At 40.4% G+C, this 26,763-nt stretch overlaps 1 protein-coding gene across 1 annotated transcript in view; it reads right to left on the bottom strand.

Moving 5' to 3' along the window:
- Window positions 1–4,818: 4,818 nt before the first annotated feature.
- The window catches only part of fdx1 (ferredoxin 1), a 33,837-nt gene continuing 11,892 nt past the window's right edge, over window positions 4,819–26,763 (bottom strand). The window contains exons 3-4 of the mRNA XM_078545480.1: window positions 10,456–10,585; window positions 4,819–5,637 (exon numbers count right to left, since the gene is read on the bottom strand). Coding sequence (XP_078401606.1) covers window positions 5,523–5,637; window positions 10,456–10,585 — 245 coding nt within the window. The 3' untranslated portion in view covers window positions 4,819–5,522. The remainder of the gene's footprint in view (window positions 5,638–10,455; window positions 10,586–26,763) is intronic.

Consider the following 26,763-nt stretch of genomic DNA (forward strand, 5'->3'; position numbering starts at 1 on the left):
ATACTCCTCTAATCAAAGCTGCCACTTTAGACACAGAACTCTGTTTTCATGACCGATCAGGAGACCATAGGCTTCTGACCTTTTCAGAGAAATGGGAAAGTTCTCCCAGGTGAAGGTAGTCTAAATAACTTATTAAATGACTATTTGAAATCAGAAACAATCTAACAGTCTCAGTTTGCATTTGTGTCTGAAATTGCTGTGTATAGCAGTTCTTTCATGAAGTTCATATGTGGAACCTAAACTGTCTCTTAAGATTTTGACACAAAATTCAGCAACATATGTATATACAATAAGCAGAGTAAATGGATATTTTGTAAATGGTTTCCATTTTATCTGACACACTGATATATATTTGGAGCTATCTTTTCACAGGATTCTTTTGAATAGTAAAGGGTAAGTGCATCTTTATTTTACATTCCAAAATCTAAGTGCCCTAGAGCATGAATACAGGTCCACAGTTCATCAATTGTTTTATTTCAGATTGCAATGCAGATAATTACCTCTCACATTGCAATAGCAAACCATATTTCAGTTAGCTTGATTATTAGAAATGTACTTCCATAATCTTGTCTATTGCAAACCTATTTCGGCGCCAAAAACTGAGTAACATATTGGAGTTAAGGTAGTTCAAACTGCCCCACATTCATAATACACATTTACAGGGAACTAATGCCTAATCGTCAGAAATAGTTAGCATGGATGACTTACTAGTACTAAGCATTAGAGCACAAATGCTCAATCCTAAGGATTAGGAAAATACAGATTCAATTACTCATTCTGTACTATTCCAAATACGAGTCAGACTGAATGAATTACTTAAGAGGACAAAGTTAATGAATTCATAAGAATTGTATTACTAGCCTTATCCATAGGTTTAACTAGTATAAATACTGTTAATCAAATTTCTTTTTAGATGACGTAACAGAGAATTCATGAGGATAGTATGCTTGATGTGTAATATGAACTTGCAAAGGCTTTTGACAAAGTACCATATAATGGCCTTGTTACCAAAATTAAAACACATGGGATTAATGGGACAGTGGCAGCCTGGAGACAAAATTGGTTAAGGAACAGGAAGCTGATTTGTGGTGAACAGCTAGTTTTCAGACTGGAGGTCTTCGCAGGTGTTGCCATGAGGACTGCCACTCTTTTCTATGTAAGTCACTGGCCTGGATTTAGGTGTATAGGACAAAGATAGACTTGCATTTATTTTCACTTTTCATGACCACTGGATGTCTCAAAATGCTTTATAGCCAATGAAGTACTTTTTGAAGTGTAGTCACTGTTGTAATGTAACTCCTACCACTGATGAACAGGAAACGGAAATCAGAAAGTCAGCTCCCACTCTGGCCTTCGGCACATGCGCGGTTTCTCCAAGTACTTATGTCATCATTATGTGTCCTAAATTCTGCCAGCTCCCTCCTGCCTGCTGCCAGCTCCCTCACGCTTCCTTTGTGTCCCCTCACTGCTCCATTACTAATGGCTCGTTTCGCCAGTTCCCTCCCACTACCCTCCTGCTCCCCTTACCGTTCCCTTCACCTCTCTCTTTTACTCTCTGTCATGCATGTTAGGGGCTACGGAAGGGAACCAGGGGTGCAGAAGTGGCAAAGGGAGTGCAGGAGGGTGGTAGGTAGTATGAGGAGGGGCGAGGTGCTGCGGTTGAAGCGAAGAAGCAGCAAGGAACAGTGAGGGGGTGCAAACTGGAGCAACAAGAGGCCCCGGGCGGGGTGGGGGCTGCTGGGAGGCAGAACATCGTTGTGGTTTCTTTGGTCTTTGTTTGCTTTAATGCAGGCAGCTGCCTGGGACTTCACTTTCAGTAATGTCACAAGCTGTGACACTATATCTGCAAATGTGCAGGGAAGTGCTCCCCCTGGTGTTATGGCACAAATAAACACAGCCAGAGAGAGGGTATTTAATGCAAAGAAGCGGGAAATGATACATTTTAATAGGAAAAATGAGGGGTAACATGAATAAAGGGGGCGCAGGAGTAGAGACATCTCAGGGTGTATGTCCACAAATCTTTAAAGATAGGACAAGTTGAGAAGGCTGTTATATGGGATTCTGACTTTGTTAATAGAGGAAGAGAGGAAAAAGAAGCAAGGAAGCTATTGTAAACCTTCATGAAACACCTAGTTAGGACTCATCTGGAGTATTGTCTGCAATTCTGGGCACCACACTTTAGGAAGGATGTCAAGGCCTTAGAGAGGGAGCAGAAAAGATTGGTATTGGGGTGATGTAGAGACTGGAGATGCTCAGGTTGCTCACCTTCAAACGATGAAAATTAAAAAAGATATTTGATAGAGGTGCACAAAATCATGAGTGGCTTTGATAGAATAAATGAGGAGAAACTGTTTCCAATGACAGAAAGGTTGGTAACCAGAGGACACGGATTTAAAGAGATTAGCAAATAACCAGAGTCAATATAGAGAAACATTTGTTTACACAGCAAATTGTTGCGATCTAGAACACACTGCCTGAAAGGGAGTGGGAAGCAGATTCAATAGCATCATTCATAAGAGAATTGAAGGAAAAAGGATCTGGAATTAATTGGATAACTCTATCAAAGAGCCGGTGCAGACACGATGTGATGAATGGTCTCCTTCCGTGCTCTATCACTCTATGACTCCATTAAAATGTTTCTGTTGGATATTGAGTGATTATTAATAAAACTGAATGATTAAGAGATAGCAATAAGTAGACAAACCTAATACATGCAAATGAAAACTTCAACTTAACCGATGGAGCTCGTGTACAAAGAAGGAAATCAAAACCAGTTATATTTTCAAATTAAAAGTACATATTGAAAACATTTTCTTCCCGCTAGCATTTAGACTTTTTAAGGAACGAAAGTAACTCCAGAAACCAACAAATATGATTAAAATCAAATAGGTTAAATACAGGTGCAATTAAAAACAACTGAAGATTTGTCTCCAGTTAGCAATTTTTTAAAAAGTATTTGATTTGTCTTTGTGCAAGACATGATTTTTGCATGAGTGTTGAATCATGGTCTAATCAAAGTTTATAAACTTAATCTACGTAAAGATGATCTTGTCACAGAATTTGAAAAGAACACCTTTATACAAGTACCAAAATTAAGAAACTTCTATTGTGCTCCTTTATAGCCTCTTTGTAAAATTGATCTGAGAATAATCAGGCTATGCAAGTGCATGTTGGAGTAGTTATTAATTAGCACACTCGCACAAGCAACGGAGAGATATGGAAGAAAGGAGCAGGAGGGAAGAAGCAAGATTTCAAAATGCATAATAACATCCTCACATCACAGTTATATGGTTGTAATATCCCTGCAATAAAATAAAATGAAGGAATCTGGCATCTTGCTAAATAAAATCTTATAATCACTGTCCCCTCTTTTTCACTGCCTCATCCAGCAAGAAAGAAAAATATTGCAACTCGCTTACATACAAAAAAGAAACAGATCATTCAGCCTAACTGATCAATACAGGTGTTTATACTCTGCACAAGTCTCCTCCTGTCCTACTTCATCCTGTCCTATCAGTATATCTTTCTATTTCTTTCTCCCGCATGCTCTTAACTATTCATCTACTGCTGAAATCCTCATTCATGCCTTTGTAACCTCGAGACTTGACTATTTCAACACATCGCAGTCAGCCTCCTACTTTTCTGCTCTCCATAAACTCAAGGTCAAACGAAACTCTGGTCCCCATTTCCTAACTCGCACTGAGACCTGTACACTCATCACTCCTGTGTTCACTGACCTACATTGGCTCCCAGATAAGCAACACCTCGATTTTAAAATTCCCACCCTTGTTTCCAAATCCCTCCATGGCCTCATCCCTATCTTTGTAATTTCTTCCAGCCCCACAACCTTCCAAGATATCCACCCTCCTTCAAATTATGGCCTCTAGAATTTCCTTGATTTTAATCACTCCATCACTGGCTGTGCCTTCAGCTGCAAATGTCCTAAGCTCTGGAATTCCCTCCCGAAACTGCTCTCCTCTCTTTCCTCTTCAGATGCATCTTAAAATCTACCACTTAGACGAAGCTATCTGCTGTCCTAATATCTCCTATGTAGCCTGGTGTCAAATGTTGTTTGACAATGCTCCTATGAAGCATTTTGGGATGGTTTACAATGTTAAAGGGCACTATATAAATTCAAGTTGGTCATGATTTTGTTGGTGCCCTTAAATGCATGTATGCTATTTGCCTCAACTACTCCATGTGGTAGCATTCTGACTGTAGTCTGGGGTGTCTTCTGAATTCCTTACTGGACTTATTAATGACAAATATTTATGTTCTCTAGTTTTGGATTCCTCCACTAGGGGAATCATCATCTTTATGTCTATCCTATTAAATCCCTTCACAATTTTAATGACTTCTATTAAGTCATCTCCAGCCTCTTCAACTGTATTTTTTTTTTTAATGGTGTTGAATTGCAACAGGCTTCAATGTTTCAAAGAATTTGTTATCATTAATGTCAAACAGGCAGGGAAATTATTGGAGGACAAATGGATATATTTGCGTACAGACCAAGTGGCAGCATTTCATTGTATTCTAAAAGGCTGCATATTCAAATATAAACAACCAACACTATCATCCAGCCTTCACCCCAAGAAAGGCATTTGTTCCATTGGCCTACATATCTCTGATGGTATTAAAATGATAAAATGATCAACATGAATATAATGTCAACTGCTATTTGTAAGGGTACTTTTCAACCTCAAAACTGAAACTCATTTTGGAAAGCCACGAAGACAGCTTTGGTCAAAGTTAATGCTTCTCCCCTACCACCACCCTCCATTCATCTGTAACACAATTTAAGGAAACGAACCCAAAAGAAATTGTATTAAAAGCATTTATGCAACTTCATGCTCCAACAAAATACAATATAAGAAGCCATATTAATGCTGCACTCAAGTTCCTAATGAAACAGCCTATCAAAGAAACAATTAAGAAAGATATTTCCAATGTTGCAACATTTACAAAGTGTATCACTAAGAAATTAATCTGTTAATGTTATGGCTCTAAATACACTCAATGAGTTTATCAACTACAAGTCTCTTGAAAAATGAATGTAACTGAAATATAGCACATATGTTACAACTAATGGAATCTGATAGGAATTTCAGTAACATTCGCCATTTCCACCCGAAGCTAGCTGAACTGAACAGGATTCACAAAATTTCAAACATTAGTCCTTAGAATTCCAGACCTTAATAGGATGATACTGTATTTCGAGGATATTTACAAAGATTTTATTCAAACATTTGATTTATTTTCTTTTAGATTATACATCTTGTATACAATAGTTGCTGTTAAGCAGGTTATCAATGTACTCCTCTGAGTTAGTGATGTTGGTGGCTTTTCTCCACTAAGAAATTAAAATAATGAGAACCTTTTGATACATTCAATATTAAGTAATCCAGTTATACTGAAAATTTTGTGTAAAACAATTCTGTAAAACATAAATCATACTTTAATTATTAAAGAGAACTGAACTGTTTTCTTTAGCCATGTGGATTTTGTAATTTAGATTAATTCCTTCAAGAACCTGAGCCAAAGTCCTTGGTTTGTCTAGCATCAGCAACATCATTCGGTACTTCCACAATCATCCCATCCATCCACTTCTTAAGGCAGATCTGGCAGCCCAAACGAGACCTGAAAATCAAATTCAATTATATTTTAAAGCAACACTGAAGAATCTTTAGGTAAGCACCCACGTCAGCACTTGATGTAATAAAATATCTTTCTGGCTTATTGCAAAGTGTTATTTTGGGAAATATTCCAAGCAGCTGATTTTTCAAGTGGTGTACTGTCATACTAACACTAATGAAATATGCAATGCCTGCCCTTATTGAAAAAAATTCATAATTCCAGCAAACATAAAAATTCACACTCAATCTCTAAACTATTACCATTTAAATGTCTTAAATTAAGACATTTAAGCATGTCTTAAAATATGTTAAATGTGTGTTTGGACAAATAACTTTGATGTTCAAAACATTCACCAAATTTTCCTTTAAAGTAATTAGATTTTCCAAAAACATTTCCGTCCCAACCAGCAATAATAAATGCTGCCACAACACAGGCTGACTGGACACGAGAAACAAAATCATCAATGAATTATGTTCAAGTTGAAAGGTTTTATGTCATGTTTCAGTTATGACTGGGATTTCTCCATGTAGGTTAAGAAAACAGAACTTGCCACAACCTACCTTGATGGATAAGAATGGTCATTCATGAAGCAATCATAATTCATTTAAATTAAACATTTAATTTCACAGACACTTGTCATATGTAATTGTTGGCCTAAACGAATCCTCAGTATTTTTCATCTAGGAATAAGCCTTCAATCTTTTAGTGAAAAAGTATTTGAAACTATATAGAAAAAAATCTATGAAAACTGATGGAAGGATGTAAGTAGGATGAAAATAATTAAAGACATATAAAGCAAAAATGGCAACTGATTAATTAGTTTAGTTCAATATTCAAATATCTTACATAATTATAAAATATACCTCAAAATAAAATTTAGTTTCACTTTTGACATTTTCGACTGAAATGAGCTCCTGACATATTTTATTCAGTTGCTTCAGATTACATATTACATCCCACACTTCAGCTTTCCTCCCAGGGGCTTAATTTTCTGCACTCCCTGCCTTCTAGAGACATGCACCTATCTTCATTAAACTGCTGCTCTGAAATGTCAGCTAAACAGCCACGAGCAACCTTCTCTCTCGTCTTTTCTCCTCCAACCTCTGGGAAGGCATTAACATCTCCCTGCAACAAAGCAGCTGAGATTGGGAAATCAATCTTTGCCTGAACAAAGCTGCGTTCCATTACACAGCATCCCAGTGCTCCAAACTGATGGCCAAAATGAAACACCCTACAATTATTTTTTTATCAACTGGAGGCAGTAATCTATGTTTTAGATAGCCTTTGTAAAACCAGCTCCATTACGCTTCATTTGTGCAATGTTAGTTTTTTTGGTTCTGATTTTAGTTTCTTTGGTTCTAATTTGTGGAATAAGGAAGGTGGCATGATAAAATCTCATAATTCGCATAATCCCTGGGTCTAATGCTTAATCAGTTTGATTTTTTTGTTAAAATTTTAAAATGGAATGTAAAAATAAAGGACACTGCAACGATCCAGCAATGGGCACCCTTAGAATGAAGTATGAAAATTGTGAAGCTATTACACATCGCAACAGACACGCTAAACATCAAAGCAGCTAATAAAGCCAAGAGTTAAGTGGTCCCACAATCAAAACACCAGTGCCAAGTTCTCTAGCCTCATAAGATTCAGTTACGAATGGTGCTGGATGACCAGCTAACTGCAGGAGACTGCCCCTTGAATGTCCCATTCTCAACCGTGGTGACGCCCAATGTGTGAGTGGGAGACAAGGTTGAAGTGTCTTCAAACAAAAGTGCCAAGAAAAGTATCCCAGTTGGTTTCCTCAATCTTCCCCCTCGTAGATGTTATTTTCAGCTAATTTGATTCATTTCATGTGACATTAAGCAGATGATTTCACTGGGCACAGAGAAGGCTATGGGTATTGACAACATCCTAGTGAAGAAGAACTGAGCACCAGGTTGGCCAGTCATCCAACTAAGTTGTTCCAGTATAGCAGTATAGCATTTACCTGACAATGTGGAAGATTGCCTAGATACGTCCTATCTCTAAAAGAATACATCTAACCCAGCCAATCAGTGCCCTGTCAGCCCCCTCTCACTCATCAATAAAATGGGTGAAAAGAGGGATCAATACTGCCATCAAGGAACACCTACTCAGCTTAAGTTCCACCAGAACTACTGAGCTCCAGACCTTATCACAGTCTGGCTCTAGACACAAATGCTAGAGCACATTGCCAGAGGAGAGCATTCAGCTGACTACGGCATTAAGGTGCCCCAGGAAAACTGAGGTCATTAAGCATTAAAATAAAGAAAAATTTCCAATGGCTAGAGTTATATCCAAGTCAAAGGAAGATGGTTGTCAAGGTCAGTCATCACAATCCCAGTTGTAGGAATTCCTCAAGGAAGTGTCCTTAGCCGAAACATCTTCAGTTGCTTCATTAATGACCTTTCCTCTTCCATATATTTACGAGTGTTCAGTTCCAATCATAATTCCTCTGATAATGAAGCAGTTATTCAACAGGGTCTAGATAACATCTAGGGCTGACATGTGGTAGGTAACATTCATGCCACACAAGTGCTAGGTAATGACCGTTTTGAACAGGAGAAATCCCATCCACTTCCCAATGACCTTCGATGGCTCTACCATCACAAAAATCCTCATCAACAACATTTTCGGAGCCAGTAGCTACCAGAGTCTAAACTGGATCAACCCCATCAAAACTACAAGAGCAAGGTTTGGTACTGGCTCATCTCCAAAGCCCTCAAAGCTCCTCTGCTATTTACAAGGCTAAGGTCCAGAGGGTAATAAAATGCTCACTCAGCTGGATGGATGCAGACACAACATTCAAAGTAGCTCAACAGTAGGGCAGAACAGTACACTTAATTCATGGGATTGGAATCAATATCCATCCCGCTCACCGCTGGCGCAATGTGGCTGCGATATGTACATTCTACAGTAAGCCCTTGCCTTAAATTTCCCCACTTAATGCTATTTCATTTTTAAAGTAGTTTATTCTTCAGGGCCTTTTTCCCTCAATTTTCTTCACCGTTTTTGTTTTTATGTCGTTTGCGTGCGTCGTTGGCAGAGTTGCATTGTCATCACCATCAGCAGAGCAATGAAACAGTGTTGTCAGAAGGTTTTCTGCAACCTCAGCGGTTGGCTTGGCAGATTGATTCCCAGATCAGCCCTGCTCCCGCCCTTCTCCAAAGGACCAAAAGTACTACCGATTCATTATTCCCACATCCAGGTAAAAGAGAATGGGGCAGAAATCTGCTGGGGAGATCAGTGGGGTAAGAGACCTGCCAGGGGATCAGGATGGGGAAAGACCCACCATGGGATCGGGGGTGGGGAGAGACCCATTGGGGGAATTGGAGGTGGGGAGGGTGGGAGACCCGCTAGGAGATTGGGTGGTGAGACCTGCTGGGGATCAAGGAAAAAACTCACTGTGTAACTTAATTCTTATGGGAAAATCTGATTTGTTTAACATTATTTCGCTTAAAAGTTGCACTTTTAAGGAACACAACTAGGAAGTTAAGTGAGGAATTACTGTATAGGATGCAATGCAGCTCACCAAATTCCCTACCTAACCCCATTGTGGGAGTACCATCAGCACAAGGACTGCAGCAGTTAATGAAGAAGGACCACCCCATCTTCTCAGGGAAACTGGGAATGGACAATAAATATGTCCCTGTCCCTATGTCCCGCAACCCAAGAAAAGATTTTCAAAAATCAAACGTTAACAAAATGGTTCCATACCTTTTCCACACAAGAAAAGAATGAAACTGTCTGAAGGTGTAGTTAACAGGAATCCCTGGGTAGCAGAATGAATCCCACTGCAAGTATATTGTACAACCAACCCTTTCTCAGCATTGGGTGCTCTAATACTTCTGAAGGTCATTCCTAATGAACCAGCAGAATGCAAAAATCTGTACAAGCAATTTTTTACACACACAACTTGTGTTCTGTAAAAGACCCAGAAATAACTCAGATATTCAAAAGCTAAGTTCATTTTGATATTTATAAACCTAACATAAAACTTTGCAGCAGCAAGTTCAGTCTAAGTCTTCATATTACTCCAGATGTTGAACCGAGTCTTCTCTTTAATTCATTGTTGACTAATTCTAGTTCAGGTAGCAAAACAGGTGTCCTATTCAACCCTAAGCTGTGCTTTAAACCCTATTTCCTATCACAGAGACTGCTTACTTCCATTTCTGAAACAGTGTCTATCTTTGCCATTGAAGCCCTTATACATGCTTTTGTTAACTCCAATCTCAATTATGCCATTTCCCTCTATTCTGATCTCCCATCTTTCACTGTCCATAAACTCCACTGTAACCAAAACTCTGCTGCATGTATCTTCTGGCACGACATTACAGTCACCCATCCCCCATTTGTCTCACCTACGTAGGCTACATTGCACAAAGAATTAAATTTAAACTCTTTGTCCCTGTCCATAAATGCCTCCATGTATCAAACCAATCTTCTCCAGACCTATAACCCCTCTTTGAGGTTGAAATCTTCTGACTTTTCTTTTCTGTGCATATCCTCCAAACTGTCTCAGTACTACTTTCTGCAACTTCCTCTTCAAGCCTCTCTACCTCTCCCTCTCATTACTTTTAAAGTACTGTTTCAAGACTGATCCCTTTCAACATTTCCCAGTCACATTTCCAACTTCCCCGCCTCCTGGCTCAAAATCTATTTTCTTTACGCCAATTTGAAAAACACCTTGGAACTTATCTTGGAGGCAATACATAATTGAAAATTGCTGTTTTTGTAATTTGATTTAAATATATTAATAATATTGGGACTTGTCATAAATGTAAAATAAACAGAATATCTTACCTCTCAGTGAGACCATAGGCCAGGTCCAACATATCCATTTCTTCATCAGTGATGGAATCCAATTTCTTGAAAATGGATTCTTCAAAGATTAGATGACATGTGGAACATGCCAAGGTTCCTTCACATGCACCTATTAGTGAGGCAAATACACTGTCAGCTGTATTTGCTAGCAGTTGCAATTACACTACTGCAGCTACTTTTGGAAAATACTACATGTTGCTAAACTACAGACAGAAACTGATTTTCTTAAGGACAGGTTTAAAAATTGTACCAAAACACATTCATTTCAGAAGGATAAGAAAACTTACCAGTACCATAATAGTCCATTACTGAAGGGCAACTAGTGATACTACACTCATATCGACAAGCATTACAGTTCTACATCATGACTTGTATTTCCTGAAGCTGTACTCCATTGCAGATGTGCAGCAATATGTGCACTGTCACACTTGCGTATTGGCCCTGCTACTGAACCCAACAGATTTTCCTCACCACTGAACCTAGAAAATTTCCCAGATCAGTTCATTTACATAACAGTGACTGGCTCCCATTGGAGACCAGCAGGAATTGGACAAGCACCTAATGGGATGGAAACTCTGGTGCTACCACTAAGTTTATGATAGCTTATAGGGAAGTAGTAGCAGGAGCACAGAAGAAATTCACGAACTGATGATAGCCAGAAGACTATCTGGAAAGAGATTTACTGATACAGAGATGGGGGTAACTCGGGCAGTACTTTTAGGCACATACGAAAAACCTATTCTGGGCCAGTGAATGTGCAGTGTAAGGAGCTAAATAAAGGAGATAGTGCATCCTCAATATTAGAAACTTGATGCTGGAAAAAATGTAATATTTGAAGGAAGAAAAACAGGAGCAACAGGGGGCTGGCATGGAAAATCAGGTTGTAACATAAGCAGACTATACCCACCTACTGCCATTCTTCCAAAACCATTTACAGCCCGAGATACAACTAAGCACTAATGATACAAAACAAAAATTCCCTGGCTTCTTTACTGTGAACTGTCATTATAAACCCTTTCAACATCACCCTCATCTAAAGCAAGTGCAAACAACTCATGAAACTGTCACCAAGATCGAGGCAATCTGATCAGCTGGCTTGGCCATGGCCCTCCCCTTCATTAGCCCACCTTGCCAAACTTCTTTCAATGCTCCCCCGTGTCCTAGCCCTGAACTCTCACCTTTTTCTAGTTTCTCATGCCCTCTCTGAACTTTTCTTGTCCATGAGACCCACTTCCTTCTCCCTCAGTCTTATTCCCATTAAACTGCTCACTATCCAGCTTTCCCATTCATCCCATGTTAGCCGATATTGCTAACAGTTCTTTCTCTTTAGGGGTTGTCCCTCTCTCCTTAAAATCTGTTGTCATCACTCCTCCTCAAAAAACCAAGTCTTGACACCATCATCCTTGCAAAGTAGTGTCCCATTTCCAACCTCCCTTTCCTCTCCAAAGTCCTCGAATGTATTGCCACCTCCCAAATCCGAGTCCATTTTTTTCAGAACCTTATGTTTGAATCCCTCCAAACATGTTTCCAACCCTGCCACAGTACTGAAACAGCTCTTACACAAGACACGAATGACATCCTGTGACTGTGCCAAAGGCAAACTTTTTCTCTTTTAAAAAAAATCCTTTTTTCCCCCAAGGCCCTCGCTCCACAGAAACAAGTGACAGATGACCCTATGTTGTGCTTTCACAGAGCGATGATCCTAGTTCAGCTATTAACACATTCTGCTATCTTACCTAATGCCACTATCAGCACCTGCTTTACTCTTTTAACGCTACCATTAACACTCCCTTTGTCCATGACATCTTTGTCAATCTCTCCTTAGCTCCCACCTATCCCTGACCTATTTTGTTCCGCCTGCTCCACCCCCTCTTAAGCAATATAATATCCATCATATTTCTACTTCTCTTTAGCTCTGAAGAGTCATATCGACTTGAAACGTTAACTCTGTTTCTCTCTCCACAGATGCTGCCAGACCTGAGTTTTTCTATCATGTTCTGTTTTTATTTTAAACTTTCCCTCTTCTCAACTTGTCTATAGCCTCCGACATGGTTGACCACACCATCCTCCTCCAACACCTCTCCACTGTCGTTCAGCTGGGTGAGATTACTCTCACACCGTTCCATCCTGATCTTTCTAATCATAGCCAGAGATTCACTTGTCATGGTTTCTCTTCCGGCTCCTGTACTGTTACATCTGATTCACCCAAGGATCTATCCTGGGCTGCCTGCTATTGTGCATCTACATGCTACCCTTCAGTGACATCATCCGAAAGCACAACGTAAGCTTTCATATGTTCGCTGAGGACACCCAGCTCTCTCTCCCCCCACCACCTCTCTCAACTCCTCTACTATTGCTAAATTATCAGATTGCTTAGCTGGCATCCAGTACGGCTGAGCAGAAATTTCTTCCAATTAATCACTTGGCAAGACTGAAAACATTGTTTTCTGTCACTGTGGCAAGCTCCATTCCCTAAAAAATGATTCTATCCCTCTCCCTGGCAACAGTCTAAGATTAAGCCAGTCTGTTCACAACCTAGGTGTCACATTTAACCCACAGATGAACTTCTAACCTCATATTCGCACCATTGTCAAGACTGCCTATTTTCACTTCCGTAACATGGCCCAATTTTGCCCGTCTCAGCTCATCTGCTGAAATCCTCATTCATACCTTTGTTACCTCTTGGTTTGATCAATTCAATACACTATGGTCTCCCACATTCTATCCTCTATAGACTCAAGGTCATCCAAAACTCTGTTGCTTGTGTCTTAACTTGCCATAAGTCCCATTCCCCTATCGCCCCTGTGCTCGCTGACCTACACTGGCTCCCTGTCAAGCAACGACTTGATTTCAAAATTCTCATCCTTGTTTGCAAATTCCTCCATGGTCTCACCCCTCCGTAGATCCGTAACGTCCCTCTACACCACCGCAAGATATCTGTACTCTAATTCTGGCCTATTGAGCATCCTCGATTTTAATCGCTCCACCACAGGCGGCTGCGCCTTCAGCAGGCTACGTTGTAAGCTCTAGAATACCCTTATAGACTCATAGATGTCTACAGCACAGGAGGAGGCCATTTGGCCCATCATGTCCACGCCGGTCAACAAAAATCTGACTACACTAATCCCATTTTCCAGTGCTTGGCTCATAGCCCTGGAGGCTATGGCAACGCAAGTGAATATCTAAACACTTGTTAAATGTTATGAGTGTTTCTGACTTAACCACCCTTTCAGGCAGTGAATTCCAGACTCCCACCACCTTCTAGGTGAAAAAAATTTCTCCTCAACTCCCCTCTTAGCCTTCTACCTCTTACCTTAAATCTATGCCCCCTGGGTATTGACCCCTCTACTAATGGAAAAGGTGCCTTCCTATCCACCCTATCTATGCCCCTCATAATCTTATACACCTCTATCAGGTCGCCTCTCAACCTTCAAGGAAAACAACCACAGCCTATCCAATCTTTCCTCATAACTCAGACCCTCCAGCCCAGGCAGCATCCTGGTAAATCTCCTCTGCATCCACCTCTCCAGTGCAATCACATCCTTCCTATAATGTGGTGGCTAGAACTGCACCCAGTACTCCAGCGTTTCATACAGTTCCAGCATAACCTCCCTGCTCTTGTATTCTATGCCTCAGCTAATAAACGCAAGTATCCCATATGCCCTCTTAACCACCTTATCTACCTGCCCTGCTACCTTCAGGGATCTATGGATATGCACGCCAAGGTCCCTCTGATCTTCAGTACTTTCCAGGATCCTACCATTCATAGTGTAATCCCTTGCCTTGTTAGCCCTCCCCAAGTGCATTACCTCACACTTTCCCGGGTTGAATTCCATTTGCCACTGCTCTGCCCACCTGACCAGTCCATTGATATCCTCCTGCAGTTTATGGCTATCCTCCCTCCCTATTTACCACCCTACCGATTTTCATGTCATCCGCAAACTTCTTGAACATACCCCCTACATTTAAGTCCAAATCATTTATGTACATCACAAACAGCAAGGGCCCCAGCACCGAGCCCTGCAGAACCCCACTGGAAACAGATTTCCATCACAGAAATATCCCTCTACTTCCTGCCTCTCAGCCAATTTTGGGTCCAACATGCCACTTTGCCTTGGATCCCATGGGCTCTTACTTTCTTGATCAGTCTGCCACCTTCTGACACCTCATCATCTCTCTCAACCTCACTTTCCTCCTTTCAGACACTCCTTATAACCTTTGGCCAAGCTATTGGTCATCTGACCTAATATTTCCTTACGATGTGATAATTTGTATTATAATACTCCTGTGAAGTGTCTTGGGACACTTTATTATGTTAAAGGTGCAATATAAATATAAGTTACTGCTCAATATCAATAAAGACAATAGATTCATCTATTCTAACTTCATTCTGCCACTGAAATTATTACCGATGTTTTGAGATACATGCTCAATTTGACTTTGAAGAAATCCAAACTATAAGCCTTTAAATTAGTGATTTGAACCCCATTCAATTGCAGTGTGCATATTTCCACAAACTTGGTTTCTTGCAAAAAGCATGCGATTAACTTTAATGGGAAAATAGTTAGCTCTATAACAACTGGCAGCATGAGGACAGAATTGCACGAAACGTACATAAAGGTAACTAATTAAAGTTATTACCTGAGATTTAATGATTTTTATTCCATCAACCACCTGAGTTCTAGATATGTGCAACAGCCAACCAGCATGCAATGCTGTGGCAACTTGCATCTTCAAAACCTGTCAATATTCCTCTCTTTACCCAAATATTTATTTAATGTTATATAAATGATCATTCTTAGCCATTCACTTTATTTTAAATGCCCACACACTCCATTTCACCTTTTTTGTTTTGGAATTTGATCAGAAGATTCTACAGCCTAAATAGGGTGATTTGTGTTCATGGGATTAGATATGAGCTGTTGAAATGCATATCTGATCAAGGTAGGTTACTCTGGCCAATTGCCAGCATTTAAGGTTATAGTTTGCTTCCTGCTTGTGTCCAACAGGTTGCTGCAATACAGCTAGTGTGGGTAAAGAGAATTAGCATGCTTCCCATTTTTTGTGTGCTAGTTTGCTTCTAATTTTCAGATACGGCTGGCTAGCAGCAATGAGGAAGCGAGAGCTAAATACGTAAATCTCTTCCTGTCAGTACACAGTTTCCATCAGCAAGTCCTCTGCTGTACCTCCTTGTGATGACTCACGGATTGGATTTCTGCAATGGATGAAAAAGCCACCTTGACCTGTGTTAATATTTCAAATTTGCTCAACTTTAAAGGGAGGAGAGGAGCTCATACCATTAAGCACACACCATTTTGGTGCAGTGCTACAGCTTTCACTATTGAAATGCAACATTGCATTTGGAAAGCTTATAAACGTCACCACTATATTAGTTCAGTAGTCATGAGTTATTGAAGTACCACTGTCTACATGTCAGAAATTTATGTATAAGAATACGTTGCATTATATTTTTCAATGGTGAATTAATCATTTAAAAATAGAATCAACAAAACAGACTTATTTATATATGTTGCAATCATATACTTCTCAGTAAAGCTGCTTATTTTGAGGCTGGCCCACATAATTTGCTCAGATATTTAAGCAAGCAAACAATACGAGTCAGTACATATTCAAAACAAATAATCTCACAAAATTACACACATATTGCAACTGTATGTATAACCTTCCTGTATGTTTCATTCTGCTTTACCCTTAGTTAAGAACTTACACCAAGTTTCTATTGAACCTAGCCCTTAATAGGAAGTTACAAGCAATTCCAAACACTTGTGTGCAATATGAATAAAATTCAGAAGTAAAATTGAAACTGTTAGAGTACTATTTTAGTTGATGACTTACTTTAGAGCACATAATAGCAAAAACTTTTGCACCAAAACCTTGAAAGAAATCAGTAGGCAAGAGAAATGTCAGAGAGTTAACACAATACTAAAGTCATGGAATCATTATGGCACAGAAGGCCATTCGCCCCATCGAGTCCATGCCAGCTCTCTGTGGAGCAATCCAACCAGCCATTTCTCTGCTCTATCCCTGTGGCCCTGCACATTTATTTCCTTCAATCTCCTTTTGAAATCATTGATAGTCTCTGCTGCCCCCACACTCGTAGGCTGCAAGTTCCAGGTCAATGCCACTCCCTGCATAAAATAGTTCTTCCTCACATCCCCCCACTGCATCTCTTGCCCAAAACCTTAACCTGTGCCCCCAATCCTTCAGCTAATGGGAACAGCTTTACTTGGTCCACCTCATCTAAACCTGTCATAATCTTGTACACCTCTATCAACTCTCTCCTCAATCTCCTTTGCTACAAGTAGAATAACCCCAGCTTCTCCAACCTAATCTTGTAGCTAAAATCTCTCATCGCTGAAACCATTCAGACTAATCCCCTCTGCACCCTCTCAAGGACCCTAACATCCTTCCCAAAGTGCAGTGACCAGGACTGGACATAGACCAGAGTTTTATAAAGGTTCAGCATAACTTCCCTGCTTTTGCACTCAATTTATGAAGTTCAAGATTCCATATGCTTTGCTAATTACTCTCTCCATACATCCTTCAAATGAGCCTCTAGTTTCTTCTGTTCCTGCGTACTCTTTAAAACTGTGCCATTAAGTCTATATTTCCTCTCCCTATTCTGCCAAAATGCATCACCTCATACCTCTGAATTAAATTCCATGTGTCACTTGTCTGCCCAATATGCTAGACTGCATTTTCTTGCAGTCAATTAGTATCATCCTTGCTGTTTGCCATACCTCCAAATTTGGTATCATTGGCAAATATTGGGGAACACCACTATCATCCTCCAGTCTACAAAGCAGCCATCTATCTACCATGATTCACCGTTTTCGGCCCTTAAGCCAGCTTTTTAATCCCAGCTGACACTGGCCCTCCTAGGCCATAAGCCTCGACTTTGTTAACTAGCCTTTTATGTGGTACTTTGTCAAACACATTTTTAAAATCCATATAGGCAACATCCATTGGATTTCCTGCATGAACTTTCTCTGTTACTTCATGAAAAAAATCAATTTGATTAGTCAAGCATGACATGCCTTTTATAAATCTGTGCTGGATCTTCTCAAGTAACTCAGACCTCTCCCAAATGCCTGTTGACTTTTTTCTGCTTATTGTTTCTAAATCTGTCTGGCCTCTAGTTGGAATGATCTTCCATCTTTTCTTGAATAAAGGTGTCAAATATGCCAATTTCCAAACCTCTGACACCTCCGCTGTGTCTAGGGAAAATTGGAAGACTATGGCAAGCTATCTCCACCCCCCACTTCCTTTGACAATCTGGGATGCAAGTCATACTGACCAGGCAATTTATCCACTCTAAGCATAGCCATCATGTCCAGTACCCCCTGCCTATCAACTTGTATCCCAACTATTACCACCTCTATCATCTCCATTTCTATTAACCAGTTGTCAGCATCCTCTTCTTTACTAAACACCGATACAAAGTACATATTAAGTACTCTAGCCTTACTCGACACCTCTAAACTTATATTATCCTCTTTGTGCCTAATAGGACCCATTCTGCTTCTTAATACCTGCTTACTATTTACATGCTGGTAGAAGATTTCTGGGTTCCCTTTTATGTTAACTGTCATACTATTCTCATATTCTCTCTTTGCCAGTCTGATTTTCATCTTCACTAACCCTCTCAACTTATTAGCCAGATCTCCTCGCCAATGGTGAAGCTGTGGCTTATGCCACTGACTACTTCTTAAATTGTGTTCTTACCCTTTTCGGCAGCAGCAGTGGGAACTTCCTCTCCCAGCTGCAGTGTGGATCGAATGTTGAGGAGAAATGCAAGGCATAGTGGCGAGGTGTAGCTGAAGCAAAACCATGCCCCCTTTGTCTTCATGCCCGTTGAAGTCTGCCTTCAGTTCACTGTTTCTAAGTGTTATATAACTGATTTTTAAAACATTTTTTTCATTCTAGCTCCCCCGCCAACTCCCAGTGCCTCTCACCACCCCCCTGCCCCCCATCATCATGCATCCCTCCAACAACACTACCCTGGTCTGACATCCGCAGTACTAAGAAGCTGGTGAGGCTGGGAGCCTGGGTTGGGGTTGGAAAGGTTAGCAACACCTGAGATGATGAGAGTGTGAAGACACTCCTCCTGATGTAAAGGGCTGGAACAGCTCTAAATAAATGAGGGTGCAACAAACTAGGTAAGTCCCAAGCAAACAGCCCAAGTTTACAGACAGTACCATCAGCAGAAGCTCCCATATTGAACTGGAAGTTTTACGCTTGCTCAAGGTGACATACATCCATACACAGGCACCTGTTCTTTGCAAACAAAAAGGATATGTTTAAGCCTTGCATCTTTTTTAAATTACCCAGACGAATAGGTAGCCTATCATTCCCAGTTGCCTTTTCCATGGTAACACCTCAGCCAGAGTCGACTCTCCAGCCAATTAGCATCCCTTTCCTCTTGTAATATAAATTGTCGTCCTCGTTTAAAATTTGGCATTCTTGCATTTGTCCTGATGAGCGCATGAAAAGCTTTGGCAACAGGTCTCTCTTTTCAGCAATATTCAAGTTCTGAACTACCAAGTAAATATTTCAAACATTCCTTCCTTTCCTTTCCCATTATCCCAATCGATATTTGCATGATTAAAGTCCCCTAATATCACCACTCTATAATTCTTGCACATCTGTGATTTCCCTGCAGATTTGCTCTATCTCTCCCAATGCTTGGAGGCCTATACAAAACCCCCAGTAGCGTGATTCTCTCTCTTTCAGTTTCAGAGTGGCACAAACCCAAAGACTCATGCTCTTCCTGTCCTTTCCTATCCTTCTGGATGCCACCCATATACTATCCTCATCTCTTACTGCCTGTAGGGTGACCACCTCCTAGAGCGTACAATCCAAGAAATTCTAATCCTCCCTGATACTTTTCAGTGACTCCAGCTTTTGCTCAAGCTTCTAAATCCTGAACTCGGGCTCAAGCAGCTGGAGACACTTCCTACACATGAAGTGTCCTGAAGTTCCCACATGGCTCAGTAATTACAAACAACAAGCCTTAGGTGCCCATCCATGATCTAAAAAAAATCCCAATTCCTTCTCCTAGAACTAGTTAGCATCTTGTTTAAACTATTAATTTTAATCAACGCTTCTAGATGTGCATTGCGCTAATACTCATTTTTCTTTCATAGGATTAGTGTTGCTGGCAAAGCCAACACTTATTGTCCATCTCTAATTTCCTTTGAGAAGATGGTGGTGTGTCACCTTCTTAAACTGCTGCAGTCCATCTAATGTAGGTTAATTCAGTACTGTTAGGGAGTTCCAGGATTTTAACCTCAGCCATGTCCTCTGCCTCCAAAAAGTGAGTGCCAACAGTTCTCCAAGTTTTCAGTTCTCCCTTGTATTTTTTGCATTCAACTTGCTATTTATCATGAGCTTCTTTATCCGGTTTCATTTGAATCTTGATATCTTTAATCGATAGCACTTTTGCCTCTGATGTCAGAAGATTGTGGGTTCAAGTCCCACTCCAGGACTTGAGCACAACAATCTAAACTGACACTCAGCGCAATACTAAGGAAGTGCTGCACTGTCAAAGGTGCCATCTTCCAGATGGGACATTTAATCAAGATCCCTTTTGTTCCCTCAGGACAATGTTTAAGATGCCATAGCACTATTCTGAAGAGGAGCTTGGGAGTTATCCCCAGTGTCCTGGCCAATATCTATCCCTCAATCAACATGAAAACAAATTATCTGGTCATTATCTCACAGCTGTTAGTGGGGGATTGCCTTGTGGAAATTAGCTACTGTGTTTCTTATATAACAAAAAAGTGACTACAGTTCATATGTACTTCATTAGCTGCAAAATGCTTTGGGATGTCCAATGGTCATGGAAGGCACAATACAAATGCAAGTCCTTTTTCTTTCTAATTGGCCCCACCCTACTCTTCCTTATATTTTTATAAAAGACTTTTAGGTTTCTTTTACGTTACCCGCTAAACTATTTTCATACATTCCTTTTGCCCCTCCTATTTCCTTTTTCAGTCCTCCCCTATACTTGTTGCATTCAATTTGCTATTTATCATGAGCTTCCTTTTTCAGTTTAATTTTTTTTATCTTTTAGTCATCTAGGGAGCTCCCGTTTTGGATGTCCTTTGCTTCCTCCTCGTGGGAATATGTCTAGATTCTACCTGGACTATCTCCTCTTTTCTCATTTAGTGTTGTACTTGCCAATACACCTAGGCCAGATCTCTTTTTAACTCTCTTTTATTTGAATGGTTCCACATTTGATGTTGCATTGTCCTTTTCCATAATGACATTTTTCTGATCCATGTTTCCCAAATGCTCTATCAGTGAAACATGCCCCACTTTATTCCCCAGGACTAGGTTCAGCTTCTTTCCTTGGTGGGCTGGAAACAAAGTTCAGGGAAGTTCTCTTGTGTACATTTCAGGAATTTCACCCCTATTTTTCCCTTTACACCAAATACCACCATGCCAAATGGGATAGATTTCAAACAGATCTAGCAACTCAAGATTGGGCATCCATGAAACGCTGGGCCATCAGCAGCAGCAAAATTGTACTCAACCACAATCTGTAACCTCATGGTGCAGCATATCCCCCACTCTACCATTACCCACCAGGCCAGGGGTCAACCCTGGTTCAATGAAGGGTGCAGGAGGGCATGCCAGGAGCAGCACCAGACATACCTAAAAATGAGATGTCAACCTGGTGAAGCTATAACACAGGACTACATGCATGCCAAACAGCATAAGCAGCATACAACAGACAGAGCTAAGCAACCCCACAACCAACGAATCAGACCTAAGCTCTACAATCTTAGCCAGAAGTGCTGAGTGGATCCATCTTGTCCTCCTCCGGAAGTCCCCAGCATCACAGATGCCAGTCTTCAGCCAATTTGATTCAATCCACGTGACATCAAGAAACGACTGAAGGCACTGGATACTGCAAAGGTTATGGGCCCTGACAATATCCCAGTAATAGTACTGAAGACTTGTGCTCCAGAACTTGCCACATCCCTAGCCAAGCTGTTCCAATACAGCTACAACACCGGCATCTACCCGGCAATGTGGAAAATTGCCGAGATACGTCCTGTACACAAAAAGGACAGATCCAACCCGGGCAACAATTGCCCCATCAGTCTACTCTTGATCATCAGTAAAGCGATGGTAGGGGTCATCAACAGCGCCATTAAGCGGCAGTTGCTTAGCAATAACTTGCTCACTGACCTCAGTTTGGGTTCTGCCAGGGCCACTCAGCTCCTGACCTCATCACAGCCCTAGTTCAAACATGGACAAAAGAGCTGAACTCCAGAGATAAGGTGAGACATCAAAGCAGAATTTGACTGAGTGTGACATCAAGGGGCTCTAGCAAAAAAAATGGAGCCAATGGGAATCAGTGGGAAAACTCTCCGCAGGTTGCAGTCATACCTAGCACAAAGGATGATGGTTGTGGTTGTCGGAGATCAATCATCTCAGTTCCAGGACATCACTGCAGGAGTTCCTCAGGGTAGTGTCCTAGGCCCAACCATCTCCAGCTGCTTCATCAAAGATCTTCCTTTCATCATGTCAGAAGTGGTGACATTTGCACAATGTTCAGCACCATTCGCGACTCCTCATATACTGAGGCAGGTCATGTCCAAATACAGCAAGAGCTGGATAACATCCAGACTTGGGCTGACAAGTGGCAAGTATCATTCGCACCACATAAGTGCCTGGCAAGACCATCTCCAACAAGAGGGTATATAACCATTGACCCTTGACATTCAATTGCATTATCATTGCTGAATCCCCCCACTAGCAAAATCCTGGTGGTTATTATTGACCAGAAACTGAACTGGACTAGTCATATGAATACTGTGGCTACAAGAGCAGGTCAGAGGCTAAGAATCCTACAGCAAGTAACTCACCTCCTAATGCCCTAAAGCCTGTCCACCATCTACAAGGCACAAGTCAGTAGTGTGATGGAATAACCTCCACTCGTCTAGATGAGTGCAGCTCCAACAAAACTCAAGTAGCTTGACAACATCTAGGACAAAGCAACTCGCTGGATTGGCACCCCATCCACAAACATTCACTCCCTCTACCTCCAACGCACAGTGGCAGCAGTGTGTACCATCTACAGGAAGCACAGCCGGAACTCAGCAAGGCTCCTTAGGCAATACCTTCCAAACCCATGACCATCTAGAAGGACAAGGGTGGCAGACACATGGGAACACCATCACCTGGAAGTTCCCCACCAACCTGATTTGGAAATGTTCCTTTACTGTTGCTGGGTCAAAATCCTGGAACTCGTTCCCTAACAGTACTGTGGGTGTATCTACACCACATGGACTGCAGCAGTTCAAGAAGGCAGCTCACCACCATCTTCTCAAGGGCAATTAGGGGTGGGCAATAAATGCTGGCCTAGTCAGCAATGACCACGTCCCATAAATGATGAATGAAAAACAAAATTCTCAGTCCACATCAGGATAATTGAAGTCCATTATCTCTAATCTAAAGTTGTTGCATCTTTCTGCAATTTACTCCTCTATCTTCTTCCTTTGGTGGCCAAAAGGTGGGAAAGAATTTTAAACATGTGGATGACTTGCTGTAAGTAAGTTAATTTGATTAGAAATGCTGGACTACTCAGGTTGAAAGGAGAATGAGAGGGCATCTGAAAATTACAGAACACTTAATTTATAGGAAAAGTGAACTACAGATTTCAGGAAGCACTTCTTTAAATAAAGTTTGCCTGAAGCAAACACGAGTACACACATCTTCAATAATTAGTTATATGGAGTAATATCAAAGCCTTACACCATTATATGTCACAAAAAGCAGGGAAATCCCATTCAAACAAACATGCGCACTATAAATGGTGGGGACTGTCAGGGATTAAAGCAGTGCATCACTTGCTGCAACCTGGTGGGAAGATTTCTGAAAAAGGTTTCCCCAGTAGGAACTTGTATTATTTCAATACATATGTAGCAATATATAGATGTTATAACCTGGGAAAAGCCATTCAGCCCAGTCTATGTCAGTGGTAATCCTAATTACCTTTACCTGCCCTATTCCCATATCTTTCATCCCTTTTTCCTTCATCCATTTCTCCAACCTAATTATGAATGTTGATAGTTTGTCTCAACCACTGACCTTGGAAGTGAATGCTACAGGCTCAAATTCTCCATGAAAAGTTCTCCTGCTCTCTGTTCTATGTCTTTTACATTTAATCTTGTATTTAAGTCTCCCCATTCTAGATACTGGAAACAGTTGCTTCTATCCATGCAATCCCATCCTTATATAATTTTAAACACTTCTATCATATTGTCCCTTAATCTGTGTTGTCCAATTTTTCAATTCTTTCTTTGTACTTTCTCATATCCAGCACAATCCTAGGGAATATGTATTTGCATTAAAATGACAGAAACATTGTTTAAGGTTTCATGCTATTTATATTCAGAGCTGGAGGGTAAGCTTATGACAGTTATAGAAATTTTAAACAATGCTTCTATCACTAAATTCTTGGAGAACAGATGAGGTTTTGAAGCTCCAATTCTTTCATAACATTAACCAAAACCAACAGCAAATAAAGCTTAGTCAGCTGGACAGCAACTAATTTGTAGCAGTGTGTGTTATTATAGCAGCACCTAGTGGCAAACAGTAAAATAAAACCAAAAAGCTAAAAATTTATAGCTGAACAGGACTGCTCACCCCAACCTCAGAAGTCCTTTGTTATCATCAGATCTTCCAGCAGTGCAAGCTAAAGGTCACATTTCCCTGGAATCCAAGAAAAAACTCAGCAGTTTCAATTTCTTTTGCCTCAGTTGATATTCAAACAATTTAGGTTTAATTCTACCTTGTGCTTATAATAACTTCCCTATATCTTAGATTTAAAATTGGGGATGAAGAGATTTGGTATTCATGTATTTACATCTCAGTCACTATCTTAAATTATGGTGTTGACTGAATAGGGTGAGATTTTTAAAAATCTGATGATCTAGTTGAGAACAGTTAAGTCTCCACAAAAGATCCTAAGTTGTCAGTCATGCAACACGGTACTTTTATCATCTTTCCACTTTCTCCTTCTAAAGGCACAGTCTTGTCCTAGGAACAGTTTCACGGTGCAAGCTGCCTCGTTCTACCTCATCCAAACGGTATCTCACCTAAGTGGTTACTGTTCATGAGTAAGCCTAGACGGCATGGGTTGACAGGCTGTTCAACAGTGGAAAAGCATCAGAATCTATGTTCTCTCAATGTCTACAGACATGCAAGATGTCTAAATTAAGCAGGAATATATTACAGACACCTATGCTTCCAAAAAAGGTTTTCATTTAAAAAAATATATTTTACACATTACATGATTACATTAACAGGGTATAACTGGACACAACAACAAAGGACAAAAATCTCTCACATTTGCCCCCAATACTTCTTGCTTGCAGCACAAGATGGCTTAGAAAAGGTTAACTAAATGCTAAAAAGTCAAATTTCTCACAGCTAAATGCATGCTCCAACAGCCTTGGTTCAACTCTGTTGCGGAACATCTGCACAATAAACAGTATCCTATTATCTGGGAAAGTTTGAAGCTAAAGAAGCAAGTCATAAAGCTTCACCACTGATGACACTGTATCAACATAAAATAATGTAATGCAGATGCAGCAGCTATGACTTGAGCACAAACAGCACAACATGCTGTTGCAGTCAATGTTGTACAGCCAGGCTTTGGAATGGAGCAGTTCATTCTTGTCTCGTTGCCTACATAACTTCAAATGTACGAAGTCCAGGTTGTCTCTGAACCCTGCCAAAAAGAACTATTATAATCTACATCTTATCAGATACAGGTTTTGACAGTGGAAAATATTCTTGGGATCCATGACAGAAGGAAGCAATTTCCTGAGGTAGGGATTATTCCAAAACAAACTTAAGCATGAGGCATTATGATTGTTTTAGCTTGAAATCAGGTGAAGTAAGGAACACTATGACATGTAGTTTTTTGGCTTTAATAGCAGGTATGGGTCAATGTTCCAGAACAAAATGTTCTCAGGCACCCTGTGCTAAGATTGCCTATACAGTAAAAAAGTGCTACTAGGTCAATGGCTCACACACCTCATGGACTTAAAACATTGATTTCCCATCGTTTCCTGATGCCAGGGACAGCAGTGGCCTAAAGTATGCAAACTTAAAGTAAATTTAAGGCCTGAGTCTTCACACAAGATGGAGGAGGTGCTTTAGGACCTCCTTTAGCCAGTACTACCACCATCAACACCCCTTCGACCTTTTGTTTATGACATATTTTGCAATCTCTCCTTTGCCTCCACCTATCACTGGCCTTCTATCCAGCTTAACCCCCTTAAACAGTATATATTTCACCACATTTCTTCAGAACTAAAGAGAAGTAGAAGAGTCATACGGACTCGAAACGTTAACTCTGTCTTTCTCTCCACAGATGCTGTCAGACCAGCTGAGTTTTTCCAGCAATTTTTGTTTTTGTTTCAGATTTCCAGCATCCGCAGTATTTTGCTTTTATCTTAGTTCTCCTTGGTGTTTCTCCTAATTTTCAGTTATCAAAGAGGACCAAATAAAGACTAGACACTGTGCCACAGGATGGGCGAGTCAACCCGGAACACACTCAGTCTGCTGCTTACATCACTTTTTTACTGAGTTTAGGGTACATGTGCCTTTTTGCAGTAGTGCATAAAATCGAAGTGGGGATGGGGGGGTAAGGGTAGAGATCTGAGAGAGAAATGGGATAAAAATTAAACTATTCATTACATAAAATGTTTTTACATCAAACTGTGCAAATGTTTTACCATAACTAAAATGTCATAAGTGCTGTTGATCAGAGTTACTTTGTTTAACTCCTGGAAAAAGTGAGTAAATGGAAGCATTCATAATACAGAAAATGTTAATCTGCAGAAAACTTGTGACAGGTTGACAGCTGCTTTGCAAACCCCAATACTCCTTAGTTTGTGGTCTGCCAAACAAATTATAATCACCTACTCACTTATCACGAAGGCACTTACATTTTCTGTTTTTGGCAAATTCAAGCCTTTTTTTTTATATATAAATGGTTTAAGGGGTAAACTAGACCTTTGAATAACTAAATAATACATGTAATGCAGTTTTTACATTTGAAAAATTCAGAGTTCTATAGGTACAGTGTCTTAAAACCGACAAACTCGGGACCAAGTCAGTGCCTGATTTCAGATCTTGTCAGTTTCCAGAGAATAAAATTGGAATCTTAATTCAATTAACAGGAGACACATGAAATCAAGTAAATTAGTTTATTTTTATTAAAGTTTGCATGCAAGAATA

The sequence above is a fragment of the Cetorhinus maximus genome, chromosome 7 (assembly GCF_964194155.1).
Source record: "Cetorhinus maximus chromosome 7, sCetMax3.hap1.1, whole genome shotgun sequence".
NCBI classification, from domain to species: domain Eukaryota; kingdom Metazoa; phylum Chordata; class Chondrichthyes; order Lamniformes; family Cetorhinidae; genus Cetorhinus; species Cetorhinus maximus.